This window comes from Egretta garzetta, unplaced genomic scaffold (genome assembly GCF_000687185.1).
Source record: "Egretta garzetta isolate BGI_Z169 unplaced genomic scaffold, ASM68718v1 scaffold716, whole genome shotgun sequence".
Lineage (NCBI taxonomy): Eukaryota > Metazoa > Chordata > Aves > Pelecaniformes > Ardeidae > Egretta > Egretta garzetta.
In genome coordinates, this window is record NW_009260075.1 from 9,634 (window position 1) to 26,850 (window position 17,217).

The 17,217-nt window shown below is 39.9% G+C and overlaps 1 protein-coding gene across 1 annotated transcript; it reads right to left on the reverse strand.

The window, feature by feature from the left end:
- Positions 1-77: 77 nt before the first annotated feature.
- FH (fumarate hydratase) lies at positions 78-13,862 on the reverse strand. The gene is made up of 11 exons (XM_035896789.1): positions 13,734-13,862; positions 12,581-12,697; positions 11,700-11,834; positions 10,819-10,929; positions 8,062-8,238; positions 6,960-7,142; positions 5,823-5,988; positions 3,711-3,914; positions 2,435-2,562; positions 848-1,001; positions 78-260 (listed from the first exon to the last, which is right to left on the reverse strand). Exons 1-11 carry the CDS (start codon positions 13,860-13,862, stop codon positions 118-120), a joined length of 1,647 nt encoding a protein of 548 aa, XP_035752682.1. The 3' UTR covers positions 78-117.
- Between the last annotated feature and the right edge of the window lie 3,355 nt (positions 13,863-17,217).

Consider the following 17,217-nt stretch of genomic DNA (forward strand, 5'->3'; position numbering starts at 1 on the left):
AAAGGGACACGGCCGGCAGGTGCGAGGGAGGTCGAGAAGCGGAAGAAAAGCACATCGCGTTTGCCTCATTTTGTTTATTTTTTATGTTAAGAACATTTTTTTTTTTTTTGGAAGGAGTTACTGAGGACCTAACATATCTTTCGGCTTCACCCACTGATCAAACTGGTCGGAGGTGAGGAACCCCAGCTTCAGGGCCGCCTCCTTCAGCGTCGTCCCTTCCTTGTGGGCCGTTTTGGCAATCTTGGCCGCTTTGTCGTACCCTGCAACAAACCACAACCAGCGAGTCAGCCGCGTGCAGCTTCAGGAGGTTCGCTAGAGGCGAGAGGAGGGGAAGACGCCTGGCCTCTGGGGAAGCGGCTTGCTGGCCACGGCCGCGGCCGCGTCGCTCCCTCGGCGGCACGCACGCGCCGAAGGTTTGCACCAACTCCCAACGGGAAGGGAAGGTAAATCCTGTTACTCTGGTCCTCGTGCATGCAGATCAGCGTTTTACGTGACCTCCTCCAAAAAAAAAAATATGGTAATCTTTCACTTTTCATTATTGGAGGTCAAACTGGGGCAACAGATACATGAATTCTCCCAATTGCTTTTTTTTTTTTTTTTTTTTGGCCTTTCGTCACAGGACTCTCGTCACAATTATTTTTATACTGCTCTGGTATGGCCACTGCAAGGAGGACATGTCTTTTCCACCAGTAATACTAGTCAGCGACATTAAAGTAAGTTAACCTTTGGCCTGGGCCATGACTTGGTCTCCTAAACATTGAGACAGTATAAATTACGTGTGCAAAATAATGTCACAGCAAAGTACTTCAGTGTAATGTTTTGAGACGTTTCTGAGCCTTAAACCTACCTATATGCGGGTTAAGTGCTGTCACCAACATCAGGGATTCACTCATTAGTTTGTTGATCCTGTCTGTGTTGGCCTGGATTCCAGCAACGCAGTTGTCGGTGAAAGAAACACAAACATCTCCAAGAAGTCGTGCAGAGTTTAAAACGTTTTTAATCTAACAAATGAGAAAGAAACACCAACCATTACATTCGTATTGTAACAGTTGCACAGTCTGGCACATTTATTCATAACCAGTGCCCTTCCCCACAATATCCACTTCTGTAACGGGCTGTTTGTATAAAAGGAGCAGAGTAAATAATACACCCTCCTCCTTTTGCAGGGTAAGCTCAGCCACTCCTATTTAAAGGAATTTGTGAGAACGGTTCAATAGCAGAAGAAGTCTTGCATTAAGACAACCACAGTATGCATAATAATTTTGTTGTAACAGTTCACAAATAATCTAGTAAAAAATAAATGAAAGCATTTGAGTCATTGTCATTTCGCCCCTCAGGTACCAATCAAGAGAAGACATCTAACAAATATGAAGTACAATAATGTCTGGCATTAGTCTTTTACTTTGAGAATCCATAACATGCCACTCTTTTTCTGAAGAGGTGTCTATCAAAATTTATCTTCTGCTAGGTACATCTCTTGGCTGTTCAATACAATTTTTGGTTTTGGTACTGTTTGGTTGGGTTTTTTTTTGTCAAAACCAGGTGCTGCATGCTTAGAAGTTTGTTCAGATGGTGGGGGAAAAAAGAAAAACCACACACCAGTACCCCAAACAGGCACAGTAAGAAAGAGACAAATAGTGATTTTATTCTAAGATTTCAATATTTTTTTTTCAATCATTTCTTACTAGCATAATAAAAAAGCTGCATCAGTCAGTATTGGCTGTGTAGAAAAATAACATAGGACACGCTGCTTCCTTTGTCTCTCTTATTTCTAAAAAGATTACAAAGTCTCCAACAACTTTATTTTTATTTCTATTTGATATTAGGATCTTTTCCGTAAGTCACCTTCATTCTTCTTACACTATCATCCTTACACTAGCAGCCATATGATTCATTCAATGTCTTACAAGCAGTATGTATCTTAGTGTACCCTGCTCACACTGTGGAAGGCAGACTTTTTTTAAATACTTAAGTCCAAGACTAATCATTTACAATTTTACATGACTCACTTGCCAAAAGCACGTAATCCTTTAGTATTCAGCAGTAACAGAAATTAGTTACAGATAGTGACTAAAGAAAAAAAAATCTAAACACCAAAATTCTCTTCAGCTAAAATACTAAATTCTCTTCAACTTTGGACAAAATTTTGTCTCTGTGTTCCTCTCTCCGTGATTCCCTAGACTGATGATAAGCGTATGTTTAAGATAAAAGCTTATCTGCATACGATAGTTTCATGTAAAAAAACATTTTCAGTTGCCTGTCAAAATAACAAGGGCTTACCAAACAAAAGAATAAAGTTTGTTCTCACATTTTTATCTGCTTCTGTCGTGCTTGTATTGACCAATTATCCACTGAGGTTTTTCACCCCTGAGTTATATAATTGTAAAAATGATGATTTTAGAAGTCCTAGATACTTAAAATTTTATGAACTTACCATCATGGGCTTAAAAACATTCAGTTCAAAGTGTCCATTGCTACCTCCTACAGTAACAGCAACATGATTTCCCATAACTTGGGCTGCCACCATGGTTACAGCTTCACACTGGGTAGGGTTCACTTTTCCTGGTTGTGGAAGGGGAGAAAAAGGTTGCCAAAGAAAGAAAAATTAGTAACTAACTAAATAAATCAGTACCTCCCCCATTTACCAAACCACATTCAACATAAGATGTTTTGTAGGAGGTAACATGTCTTACTCATCTGTATCTGTGCAACACAGAAAAGAAATAATTTCCATAAAAGATATTAAACTCATGGTACTGTTCCAGTAATTCAGCTAGGATTTTTGAAGCAGCTGTGGCTGCTTTAGCAATCTACCAAGACTTTGAGAGCTGGATAAAATGTGCATGAGCTAAGCAGCTGTTAAATTACCACAGTCCTTAATAGCCAAGGGATTATAACCTGTCTTTATTCGTGTAAGTAACCATTTCTGGTAAATCATTACCAAATCTCAGTCAACTTAATCTGATGGAATTACTCTGTAATAAAATTAATACAGTCTGTTTACTTTATCTGGAGAAAAAAAACCCAAACAAATTGAGAGTGGCCTCCTAACAAAGTTTTATGGTTGTTTTCATTTCTAGAAATAATCCTAAGAACATTATCTGCTTTTTTTGAGAACCAGATATGCTCACCACCTGGATTTTTTCATAAATTATGATACAGGAAGAATATGCTTAGACTAGTTTTGGATGTTCAGTGTTCGCATACACATACTTTTTATAGGAGAGAGGCAAGGAATGATTACTAATCTTACTCCTTCCTTTCTTATCCTCCCATACACTGGGATCATTGCAGAAGAGAACACTGAGTTCATAACACATGCTAGGCAGTAAAGACAGAAGTCAATTTATATCATGATATTACTACAACTCATAGATTAGATAATTTAAACCTTGTTTCAGGAAAGTCTTTACACAAAAATTGTAGAGATCTTGCAATTCTAAAAAAACGTTTAGAGAAGTATGCTTGTATCAATAGTCATATGATATGTTTACAGATACTACTCTCCGCCAAACACTTCCCAACAACCAGCTGTGCAAGAAAGTATTTTTTATGAACTATGAATTTTGGTAAAATATGGCACAATATAAAAACTGACAGAAGTGCTGAATCATGGACTTACTGACATTTGTTTGGTAAATATCTGTTAAGAGTTGGTCGTCCAAAACAAAAGAAACAGGCAAATTTTTCTCCGTATGTGTTCTCTTTACCTGGCATGATGCTGCTTCCTGGTTCATTTTCAGGCAGGATGAGTTCTCCTAGTCCAGAGCGTGGTCCAGAACCCAGGAAACGAATATCATTAGCTATTTTCATCAGACTACATGCCACTGTGTTCATAGCTCCACTGAGTTCAACTAGAGCATCGTGAGCCGCAAGAGCTTCAAACTTATTTGGAGCAGTGACAAAAGGCAAACCTACAGGGAGGGCAGGAAACATTAAACCAGCCAGGCACTTCCTGGCAGACATAAACCAGATAATCAAACACATCATTAGCTTAATAAATAAAAAAAAAAAAATTAATAACGCTGTAAGATCATCTGCCTTTTCTAGACCCTTCTTCACAAACATATTTCTTAAACAGACTAAATTCAATACAAAAGACACAGTAGAAGTCACTAAAATACAGAAGAATATGAAATTTGCCCATCTATCCACAACAAAGGTACAAATTTCAAGCTTTCATACTGTGTTGCACAGTAAGCATTGCTTTGCGCCACAGTACAGTGCGAATGTTAAGAACCTCTTACAAGTTAGCCCAAACTTCGGTATTTCTTCCATTAAATCAAGTTAGATTCTTTAGATTGTCAGTTGCTGGGATGTTTTCTCCCATTTACGAAAACAGGTTTTTGCAGCACAGTGCAGACATTGGGATATATAAGAAGTAATCGCAATGGAATTAGCTACTTAAAAGAAAAAAGATGCATACAAGTATCAGCACTGTAAGGGGCAAACCAGACAGAACATGTGGAAGCTGATTCAGATTTTGGGGGATGCCTGAAACTGCTGCCAAAAGTGAGAGCACAGGAGCAATGGAAGCAACAGCTCTGTTTACGTTAATTAAATGCCTGAGATTGAATGCTAGGTTCCATAATGAAAAATATTTCTTCAGGCCTTTGCCCTGGAAGAAAAGTCTCAACAGAATCTTACTAGTGGTGATGGACTGACAGTGGGCTGGACTTCTGCCCCACAAAACTACTGGTCTGAGCTTACATCACCAGTTCAAACAAAAGCAGCATAACCCCCATCATTTCTAGTGTTCTGAAGTTCTTGCCAAATACCAAATCCCACCCAATTTGCACGGGCTTCTGAAGTGCATAGCCGCCTTCTCAGTTGCAGGGATCACTCCAGACTTTCCCTTTTGCCCTTGCTAATAAATGCCTTCTCAGTTGCAGGGATCACTCCAAACTTTCCCTTTCTCAGTCGCAGAGATTACTCCAGACTTTCCCTTTTGCCCTTGCTAATAAATGTCCCCTGTAAGAAAGTGTGTAACTTCCATAGTCTGCCCTACGTGGTTTGAACTCGCACAACTGGCCCATGTGGTGCACCTAACAAGCGTTAAGATGGGAGAGCTTCCTAACACCACCGATGACTTCCTCAGGCACCAAAACAAGGTCTGTATGGCTTCCCCACAGCTTGTTGCTTATGACAACTTACTTTCTCCCTCTCAGGGTACAAGAAAGTCTTGACCCTCTACAACACAGTGAGTAAGAGATCCGTTAAAACAAAAATACTGTTGATATGCAGTTTTAGATTTCACAGCAAATTTACATGACAGACGTACGTATTCATTTTGGGAACATTTTAGAAACTGATACCATGACACAGAAGATCTGCTTTACAGATCAAAACACTCAATGGCTCTGTAAATTAAGTTTTAAGATCTATAAAAACAGCATAAAAAAAAATCAAGACAGCAAACTTTTTCCCATGAAAAAATGTTGTGGCTTTGGGAGGGGTTTTCCCCTTTTTTTGTGCCAAGTCACTGTAGATTAAGAGAGCCAGAAAAGTAAAGATCAAGACAGAAGCATTATAGCTGGGCTAATAATAGAAGCCTGAAACTGTATCCATCTCCAGTAAGCCTTGCTCAGAAAAACATGGTAATTTCAGTCACCTTCAACGCACCGTGTACAATTATAAAAATACATTGCATGAAAAATCCAAAGTATAAGGCATGTAACTTACGGCATTAACAGAAAGTTTCATGTTAAAATATAAATACAACTTGAGTTTATGAGAAGTATGGAAACTGAAAGGTTTAGTTTGAGTTTGACTGTATGTTACATATACCGCTTAACTGATAACTCCGAAATACCATTCCTCACCCGTCAGTTCAGCCACTTTCGCAGCAACTTTCTCAGCAAAGCCAATTCTTGTGTTTAATCCTGTACCAACTGCAGTCCCGCCAGCTGCCAGCTGATACACTCTTGGCATGGTTGACTCAATCCTAGCCACACCATATTTAATCTGTTGCACATAGCCACTAAATTCCTTTGAAAGAAAGGAGGACAAAATAAAGGAACAAAGACAACAAGCAAGAATAAGCATCTAGAATTGTTTAGATTTTTAGCATGATTGGACTAATTTCTTTAAAAACCTGAAGGCACCGAATTTTACCCGAATACTAAAGTTTAGCATGTTTTCATTCAGAGGGAAAGTTTATGTATATCAAAAGACTGCTCTCACACTACAAACAATTACACATAAAAACAACCTACATATATAAAAATATATACCACAACACATTTTTCTCTTGCCTTTTATCTCAGTTGCATACTTAGCAACTTGGATCTGAATCCAAGGTATATCAGCTCTCAGATTAAACTAATGTTCTCAAGGTACAATTAGAGAAATGGATCTTGGGCTTTGTGCACTTAATTTTAGTTAGTAAAAACCCCACCTGTGAATTCTTGGAAAAAATCCGCACATTTTACAAGGATTTTTATCAATTCAGTTTAAGCTAATTCATTACCAAATTAATGTAATTTAAGCTATTCTTGACAACATGATAACAAAGATTTGCTATCACATATAATCATATATAAAAGATTTTAGTTAAAATTCTTCGTATTTTTGTGTGTTGGCAAAACCTCATTTACATAAATTCACAGATTACAGACTAACTACCTTCTTCCTTCCAACGTCAATGTAACAGAAATATCACACTGTGTTATTTGGTAATGGAACATCTTTTAAAAATCATTTAAATCTTACTACTGTTAGAAGTAAAACACACATGGAAAAAAACTAAGAACATTTATGATGCAGTTATTAAGAGTACAGCACCCAGCAAACTCCAGTAAAGACTGAAATACTCTGACTGAGATTCAGCCAGTTTCCTATTATTTCCCTTAAACGATCAACTTAATTTAGGCATCCTCAAGTTTGCCACAGTTTCTTCCAATACATTTAAAGGGATTTTCCAAAGGAATGTATAATTTGGTTTGGTTTGGTTTTTTTACCTGTCCAAGTGTAAGCGGAACAGCATCTTGTGTATGAGTGCGCCCTATTTTTATGATTTGGGAAAACTCTTTGGACTTCGCTTCAAGTGCATTTTGTAGCTTCTTTAGTCCAGGTAACAACACCTCATTAACCTCCTGGGCAGCAGCAATGTGCATTGCCGTTGGGAAAGTGTCATTTGAACTCTGTGAAGAAAGTTCAAGAAATTTATTTACAAGCTTTTCTTGCTGTTGTTGCTGTGAAATGTACACCTATGGCTTTATGCTCTTTATTTTATAAACAAGAAGAAACTAAACTAAGAGTAAGCAACTTGGGAATGTTATACAAGTCAATCTGCAGGAATAATCAAAACTTCCAAATTCCAGTCCAGTACCTTATGGATAAAACCAACTATTCATAACTATACACACAGAAAGTTGAGAAGATTGTTCACAACAACATTGGGACAAAAAAAAAATTACTGTAATAGTTATGAGACATGGCTAACAAATGGATGGATGACTTTAAAGGAATTGTAAGTGACTTCAAAACACCTATGTGTTGCTTTCATAATGTTAAATCTGTAGTTCCCAGGATACTGAGTAAGCACAAAAGAAGGGATACAACCAAGTTACTGGCCTAGACTCCAGTTAATCTGAAGGAAATACTAAGAGTGAAGTATAATAAAAAGGTCTACCGTGATCCTTGGGGAAAAATTACCCATTACAGCACTTTAGCTATTTTATTATTCTTTCTACATGCTTTAGTAATGCATTATGGAACTAACAGTTATAAGTATCCAACCTTTAGAAACTGGATTTATATTTCAGTAGCAGTGGCTGTTACCAGGCCACCTCTGCCCACTACATCATGTATGAATTCATCTGTCATGAATGAGTTCAAAATTTTTAATCTAGAAAGCTCATACTGTCACTGACCAATCTTTTAAAGTTCATTTAAACTGAAAAACCTGGAAAATTGTTGCCAAAGCTGTACACAAAACTTTTTTTTCTTTTTTTTTTTTTTTTTAAGATCTAAGCAGTGGCTGTAAGAGAATTCAAAATTCACAGTTAAAATAAAAAAATACTTTTGACATTAAAAGAAGTAGTATATGAGCATAACGACCTGGCTTTTGTTAACATGATCATTCGGATGTACTGGGGTTTTGCTCCCCAGTTTGCCGCCCATTATCTCAATGGCTCTGTTGCTGATGACTTCATTGACATTCATATTGGTTTGAGTTCCAGACCCAGTCTGCCACACCACCAATGGAAAGTGATCATTTAATTTTCCTTCAGCTACCTATAATGGAAAAAGAGGGAGAAGTTGTTCTACTGGAACAAAAAAAATCAAAAAGCATAAACCTGAGAATTTTATAGCTATGATGCAAATAATGTTCTCCATTGTATTTGTAAATCTACATAGAACAATTGTGAATTTATACAACAATACTTAAGTCTGATGTAATACCAGATATTTATTAAAAGGGCAAAAAACTTTTGCTATGCTTTTTGAAGATGCTGAATTCTGAAACACAGAGAAATATGTAATTTGATTTCATGTTCTACTGTCATAGAAAGAAAAGATTCTTAAAAGGTCTTTTAGGTTGTATCTTCTGTTTCCCAAACAACGCAGATGATTTTGTAAGTCAAAAAACAACCCCCCCTTCCCAAATTTTAAAGCAATTCAGATTCTAATCTTTCTGGGTAGGACTAGAAGTAGTGCATGCTGGTTCTCCCTTCCACAGTTATTTGCTCAGCTTAGTAAGATCTCCCAGGAAAGAAAAATAAGTAGTCTTAAGTAGTTTCTCAGTCAGAGCACATGAAGTGCTTCAGAGTACTGATGCACTGTTGTCCATCTCCTTGGGTTATGACCATCCTTTGCGTGTCAGAAACGGCAGTTTTTGGACAGCACTTACACTTACCTGTTTACAAACCCACCAGCATGGGTGCACTGCTTTCTCCTAGGAAATCAAGCTCAACAGCTGCAGAGTTGCACCATGAACACCAATTGCAACTATACAACAATTTGAATTAGAGGTATTCAGAAGTCCGTTCCCTATGGCAAAGAGTCCCCCAGATGAGGTGCTTTTGCCAAAGGCCATCTGTCACGCACATGCAGTAGGTGATATTTGTATGATTGGACTCTGGAATTTCTCCAGAAACAAATTTCATACAGGGAAGTTTCAGACCTTTTATACCTGTAGACATTAGATTTTGCATCAACACAATGAACCGGCAGACGGTTGCTGGTATCAAACACCTTCCTTTACGGCATGCTTTCCCTAATACTGCCCTGGATCTACATGGCTTTGAATTCAGAGGTGCCTAAAAAGGACTCATGACTGTCTTTACTGTACCTCAGCTGTAACTGGATATGTTACACATATAAACAAGCAAGAGAATCACATGGACTTAAAAAGATTCGTACATATTGACTTGCTGATTACCCATGGGAACAAGGTCCTGATCAGCCAGAAATTACTATACCAACTTACATCTTCTGTAGGTAGGCTATGACAACTATGATCTCATATCCAAACAGAACAAAAGGTACAAATACTCTCCCGTTTGAGCTACACTTTTTGGAGCCTGTTGAACCTTACATGCATTTAGAGATTTTTCTAAATGTGTGTTTGTGATAGTATCAAAATCTGTGCTAGGAAGTATCACCCCATGCATATTAGCCTCAGAAGAGCTGAGAATGCAAAACAAAGGATCTGTTGTCACAACTCTGAAGCTAGATAACTATCTCCAGATATCAGGATACATCAGTCCTCCTGGAATCACGTATCACCCATCTTATACAGGGGCAAAGGTCCCACCTCCCAGAATAACTTGATTCCTTGCTGTTATCTCTTTCTTTTTCAGTTACATTAGAAAATTATTTTCGAGGTAAGGGAAAAGATATCACTTGCAGGAATGTTTTTAAAACACAACAAAAAAGCCCCAAACAACTTTCAGAACCTAATCTAAGTAGCCTTTAGCCACTGAAACTTCTGATCCACCTTGAACTAGAAGAACCCTAGAAACCACAAGAAGACACTGGACATATTCTGGAGTTCTCCAAAGCTGTTGGATCTTGGGACTTAGGGTAATACAGTTGGTAGAAAGAGGATAAGGCTTCTGCAAATACTGAAATATTTTGAAGCTAGTCAGAACAGGAAAGCTCTGTAAAACAATGCTTCTAGGTAAATGTGTCTGTTGATTTACACAAAGCAACACACCTGGTGTTACCATACCTCAGGTAATGGTCATTCACAACTCCGTGCACTTGAGTGGCATTTATCCTGAGAAAGAGGAGATGCCTCTCTGTGTCACATCATGTCCTCTTTAGCTATAAAAGTGATACTTAAAAAGCACAGATTTACTAGGAAGCTTAAGTCTGAAGAGGAAATAGACTAGTAACAGAGAGACTTCATATTGCAGGTGGTCTTCACGTCACCAAGATGCAATTGCTCAACAGATTGGAGACTTCCAAAATGAAAAAGCTTTGCTTGGCATGGCAGACTCCATGTTAGCTGAACGAACCGAGACTCCATTCCCCTCACAGGTCTTTTTATCCTGTTCATCTGGTAAGAGTCAACACTGTGCAAGTAATGAGTAGTCTTAATAGAGCGGAAAAATTACATTGTTCTTGCAACTTAAGTATCAAAATGTATTTGAACATTCTATCACTTCTATAAATGTAATAAGTAAAATAGTAAAACATCATATTAAGTAAATGCTTTCTCAGTCTGAAAAACAAAATTTAATAACAATAAATGGCTGCCTCTAACAATTTGAGAAATGCAAGAGGTCTTCCCCCAGCCTTCAAACTTCCTGTGAAAAGCTTAATAAAAATACAATGACAGTTCTAGTATTTTGAACAGTTTGTTCCTACCTCATTTGCCGCCTTTACAATAGCATTAGCAATCTTTGGGTCGAGACCATAATCTTGATTTACTTCAGCAGCTGCTCTCTTCAAGATGCCAAAAGCCCTTATAACTTGAACCTGAGACACAAGAGTAAGTTTAAATACGTAAATTTTTTTCCCCCCAAAGGACATTTTAGGAACCTGTATCGCACATCTAGTTCTAAACCAAACTCCTTCTGAACTTAAATCCAGCAGTAGTCCATCAACCAAACCAAAGAGCAATCAGGTCACATGGCCTGTGCTCCCATTCACAGTAACATTTATCCAAGCAGTACAGAAAGCAGTACACAGCTCTTCTCTCCTTTCTAAGTCCAGGTATGCTTTGTGTATCAAAAAAGATTACATGCAGTAAAATGAACAGAAAAGGAGAACTGGTTCTGAAACATTTCTGAAACAGCCTTTTTGAGGGCAAACTGACACGTTTCAGTACATGCAAAACCAGTGCATGACAAAGTGTCTGCACACTAATGCTCTTGGCAAGGCTACACATGAAAAGGTAACTCCATATCAACTCATGCTACGCTGAGCATCTTCAATAACAAACTGCATTAACACTACAGCAAACAAGTTATTCCATTCGCCTTTTGTCTTCAGAAAAGTGAAAGATTTCTGTTCATCCTGGTTATTAAACAAATTAAGCGACACAATAAAATAATTATTCAAAAGCAACATTCAATTTATTTAAATGCAACAAAAAATATTTCTACCACAGAACAATATCTTGCCATGAAATTTCTAACTTTTCAAAGTTGCTCATATTCCCAGCAAAAGTCTAAGAAGAAGGTATTCACCCTCACATCCAAAACATACTTAGAAAGAAGAAACTAACACAGCTTTACATTACTTACTGGCATTCTTTCTGAAACGCCTCCAATCTTGAAGTTCATTGTAGATCTTACAGTCTGGGCACCATAGTATTTGTCACTTGGGACCTTCAGTTCACCAAAGGTATCATATTCTATCCTAAAAGCCTCTTGAGTGGACTACGGAAAAGGAGAAAAAAAATGTATTTCAAACACCGGCAAACAGCACAACCTTTTTGAAAGCAGACACAGTTAAGAAAAAATGTGCAAGAAGGGGGAAAAACCAAAACAAAGACACGCAGCTAGTCATAGGTATTTTTCTAATTATATCTTCAAAGTTAAGTTTGAGCACCTGTCTCACTAAAAGTCACGACGACTAACATTATACAGCCTAGCAGACCCACTGGTGACAGGCAGCACTACAAGACTTAAGACCTTGGCTGCCCACTGTACGAAACACGTTGTCCTGACAGAAGACTCAGCTTCTTCTTTTTGAAGAGTTAGTAACTTAGCTTACAATTCACAGAACTGGTGCTTTGTTAAAAGCAAACAAAAGAACTAGCATGGTAACGATTCAGGTGGCATCCGCCCAGGCGACATACATGTAACAAAATCCCTATCTGAAATCCACACTGTACATGGGACAGAAGGAAAATACTGGAAGGGAGCAACTGACTAATTCAGTACCAAAGTACTGATAATCAATTATCTTCTTAAGCCAAATAAACCAGAAACATAGTTGCCCTAGCTGTGCAAGAGGAAGAAACTGCATCTAGGTATGTTTTGTGCAATATTTATGTCAGGGAGTATTTCTATATCACGTATACATGTAGCACACATCTAACACAGCCAGAGATAAATTCATTTTAGCCGACATACACCAACTAAAAAGTAAATTTTTACTTTTTGTGAAACAACCCGCTCACTTGTGATGATGTGATCCCATTCACATGCAGCTCTACCAAGATGATGGGACTGGACAGGAGATGCTCTTCCTCTCCCCACACCTTGGTCAGCAAAGTCCCAATTTTCTTTGGGAAAGGCTTTCACCCTTCCCCAGAAGAGATTAGCTTCTTGCAGAGTCTTCAGGAAGGGGAAGAAGTCTTTTTTTATTCTTAATCATAGATAGAGTAAAACAATCCCAGTTCCACAGGCAGGGTATATACACATACAATGCCAGGCTCTGACCTAACCATGACCCTCAGGGATGAGTCCCTGGGACAGCTCTGTCATAGAATCAGAGCACAGGCTGGGTTGGAAGGGACCTTTAAAGGTCACCTAGTCCAACCCCGCCCCGCAATGAGCATCAAGTCAGCGCTGCAGCGCAGTATAAGAAGGAAATCAGATGTTAGGAAATGTTAAGAAAAGCAGAGGATACAAGAAGAAACATTGCTGCGCCATGATTGTTCACCTACTCTTCGAAGTCTTTGTGCAGATTTAGTTCTTTCATCCCAAAGAGCGTATTTTTGGAAACAGTTCAAAGAAAGACAGTAAGGCTGATGAAAGGCAGGGAACAGCTTTCCTAAGACAACTGACTTTTTCATTCAGAAAAGAGACAACTTGGCGTTTGAAGGAAAACTGAGGTCAATAAAAGCATCAGTAGAATGGGGACAGGTGTTAGCTGCTCACTGCCTCTCCCAGTACAAGAAAGAGGAGCCATAACACGAGGCTAGTAGGAGTCAGGTTCAAAGCCAGCAAAAGGAAGCAGCTCTTCACAAAAGTAGCAGACCGACGAAACTCCTTGCCAGCTGATGCTACGAATGCAAGAAGCCCGCATGAGTTCAGGGGAAGCGAGATAAGCACTCAGAAGGAAGATCCAAACTGGGTTACTATACAGACAGACCACAGACTCAGGAAATGCCCTGATGTGAAAATGAGGAGTCTGGGCCAGAGTGAGAGGAAAGCATCAAAGATGTTTGCACAGTTCTTACTCCTCCTCCTAGGTGTCCACTTCTGAAGTCGGACTGTTGCTCTCTTTTCTTGGTCCATTTCACTTACTCCTTGCTTGGTGGGGCTGAGCCTTCTTGGACAGGAGCACAGCTGGGTGTTGGGCAGAACACCCTCTCCAGCAGCACTGACTTTCTGCAGCAGCCTGCCCAGGTCTGTGTCACCGTGGCTGGCAAGCTGCAGGTGGTAGTCATGGCGGGGATGTTCCAGCCCTCTGACTGCCCTACGCGGCGTTCCCAGCCAGGTGAGACGCTCTGCCATCAGGTACCCCAGCAGCCCCTACCGGAGACGACAGACCCACTCGCTTAGGGCACTTTTGCAGAGTAGGTGGCACACGTGACCAAAAAGAAACTGCAGCTCAGCCCACAAACAGCCAAGTTAGCTCTTGCTGTCCCGTTCCCCACACCCCGTGTTTTGGCTGACGTTCTCCCAGACGCTGACCCTAGAAGGATACAAAGCTTCATGTGGGCCAGTACGCCATTCCTATGCTCTTTAATCCTCTTTATCCTATTTTAATCACTTAGCAGTCATTTACATGGTTTACATTTAGGGACATGGTTTAGTGGTCAGGTGGCAGGGTTAGGTTAAAGGTTGGACTCGATGATCTTAAAGGTCTTTTCCAACCAAAGCGATTCTATGATTCTATGATTCTACATGCTAACAAGAAACAGAACACAGCACTCATTTAGTCTCTTACTACCAGAAATGTTTAATGGGGACACTCGTGGGTGTTACTGTATGTGTGCACGTATTTATATGCCAACAGGAGTGATCACTGATGCACTGTCTCTGAAATCCCTGCTCTTGTTATCTGGATGCCTTGTGTAAGCAGACAACGCCAAGCTTTTCCTAGAGCTGGATAAGCAGAACCAATTCAGTCCCAAGCCCAGTTCTTCATATGGTCAGTGGTTCAATCACCAAAAGCATCCACACTCAAGCAATACAAAAAAGTTAAACTACCTGTAACCTTTTAGACAAAAAAGCTAGCAATTGCACAATTGATTCCTCAAACTTACATAATTCCAATGTCAACAATGGTGAAACAAAGATAAATAAGATCAGTACCTCCTTGTACAAGTACCTTTTAAAAATAAAACCTGTTATTAAAAAAAAATTACTTTCCTAGCCAATTCCACGTTACACACGTTCACAAACTCCAGTGAAGTTAACAGGGCAAACTGCTTTAAGCTGAATGTCATTTGCTGATTAACAAAGTAACATTAGGAAAAAAGGCAAAGTGATTTTTTTCATATGTATTAAAGCGACTCACTTCATCACTGCCTTCAGACTAATGTAGCAGCCTGCAGAATGCACGGTCTGAATTTTAATGTAAAAAACATGCTTCTCCAACTCCTTAGCTGGAATTCACCCTCTTGACTGGCTTTATGTCCCAGTTCCCGTATCTAAAGTTGTTTCTGCAGTCACTCCCTGGCCTAGGGAACCTGCTGTAGAAGGCGGCAGCTCGCTTGTGTCAACCCTCTACTTCCATACCAGTGGGCCACAGGAGAAGAGACCTAGCAACTCTGCCACAAGCCAAGGCAAACTCCTGGGCTCACTCAGCTTCTTGCTTCTATCTACAGCTATCTCCTATCTCAGCTCAGAACTATTATATTATAGATATCAGAACTACACATATATATATTTTTTTTAAGAGGCCTGACAGGGGTGCTCTGCCCCCCAAAATCCCAAGAACCCGTAGTCCAAAGCTTAGACGGTTCGGCAAACATAACTGTACCTTTGCCTTGTTGCAGGGAGCGAGTCAGCTAGAACTGATTGCACCATAACACACTGGAGATATGCAAATGGCAGAACTGCTGCAATAATGTTTCCCGTGGAAAATTACACTCTGATTGAAGGCCGTAGCAACTTTTGGACATAAGTATTTAATAGAACCATAGAATCACAGAATCGTTTAGGTTGGAAAAGACCTTTAAGATCACCAAATCCAACCGTCAACCCAAAACTGCCATCCCACCACTAAACCATGTCCCTAAGCACCTCATCTACCCAGCTTTTAAATACCTCCAGGGATGGGGACTCAACCACTTCCCTGGGCAGCCCATTCCAGAGCCTGACAACCTTTTCAGTGAAGAAGTTTTTCCTAATGTCTAACCTAAACCTGCCCTGGCGCAACTTCAGACCATTCGCCCTCGTCCTTTCATCCGTTCCCAGGGAGAAGAGCCCGACCCCCACCTCGCTACAGCCTCCTTTCAATTTCAATTCAAAGAATCATCATTTTTAGTATGCCAAAACCAATCTTTAAAGGCCAGCAGAAGATGGAATTTGTGCTCAACTGCTCTCCTTTAGCAGATGAATGTTTCCATTTTTAAGTTTCATTTCTCCTTTATAATACCGAGTCATAAATTCTGAAATTTAATCTTTAGAAACCAAGTATTTTACAACATCCAGCCAAAGAAGGAAAGAACATTATGACCACAATGCCATTTAAAACATCTTGTGCAGTTTCGATCTAAGTTAAGGCAACACAATAGTCATACCATAGGACAACATGCACATTTGGTTGCATCTACACAAGGTGTTCCAAAACAAACTCTTGCCAGTGAAAAATCTCTGCAAACATCAAAAAAGCAGTGGATTTTTTTTTATTATTTAAATACTCATTGGTACTTTTTTTTTTGTACATTTCCCTTTTGAAAATAACGGTTTTCCAGTAAGAATTCAAGGGCTGCTTGAGTTCAAATTCACTGAGGGACGTTTTGCTATAACGACCGCTGTTACTTAAACCCAAGCCATTAATAACGCCTGTTTACAGGATAGATCCTGTTTCTGGCAGGCGAAGATCAAAACACGTACGTTTCTTGTAAGACTGCAGCCTTTCTTAAATACTGGGTCTTCAGCAAGGAAATCAAGACCATGATCTATAATGTTTTTCCTGGGAGATGCCACAAAAGTAAGATAAAAGGGGAACTATCTGTCAGGTTTACGAGTCACACAACCTGTGTCAGAGCAGACTTTCTTATACAGGTACATTTCATTCACCATGTGGTTTGTTCACTCATTTGGAAGCCTGGGGGTTTTACGCTATTTTTCTATACCTTAATCTGTATCACAGATTGGGAACTAATGCTCTAGTGAATTTTATTACAAGCGTCAAATCCTAAACACCCCACTTTCTGTTGGATCTCGTCCAACAGTGTCATACTATTGCCTTGGTTTTAGGCGTGAACTTGCAGAGATACACCCCAGACCGTTTCCACGCAGCTTCCTAGCTGTTAGTACCCGGATTCAGAGATGCTTATTCGAATGGCATTTTCACGTCTACCTTGAGCCACGTACAAGAAGCAAGTCCCACTCACGCCTCAGGCTGACAGCCATGGGGCTACACCCCAACAAGCACGGAGGATGCCCGCTGGAGGTCACGGGCAGCCCTCAGCTGAAAGCTCCCTCGTGCCCAGGCAGCCTGAGAGATTTTCCAGACACCCCCATTTCTGGGAGGGCACGGCTTTTTCGTGCTCGTGCCTCACGAGCTCTAAGGAAGGGCCTGGGATTTCCGTGGAAGGAGCTGCTCGCACTCCACGGCCGGCCCTGCAGCGACACCTCCCCGGGCCACCCGGCCCCGCGCCCCCTCCCCGGCCACGTAAGGCAGCTAGCGGCC

What these genes read in the sequence shown, in the direction of transcription:
- FH (XM_035896789.1), bottom strand. Translation starts at nt 13,862, where the DNA reads ATGGCAGAGCGTCTCACCTGGCTGGGAACGCCGCGTAGGGCAGTCAGA. An exon ending in TGGGCAGGCTGCTGCAGAAA is followed by an intron (nt 12,698 to 13,733) that starts GTCAGTGCTGCT and finishes GAAGGGTGAAAG; the next exon opens with CCTTTCCCAAAGAAAATTGG. An exon ending in AGGAAGCAGCATCATGCCAG is followed by an intron (nt 2,563 to 3,710) that starts GTAAAGAGAACA and finishes TTCCACAACCAG; the next exon opens with GAAAAGTGAACCCTACCCAG.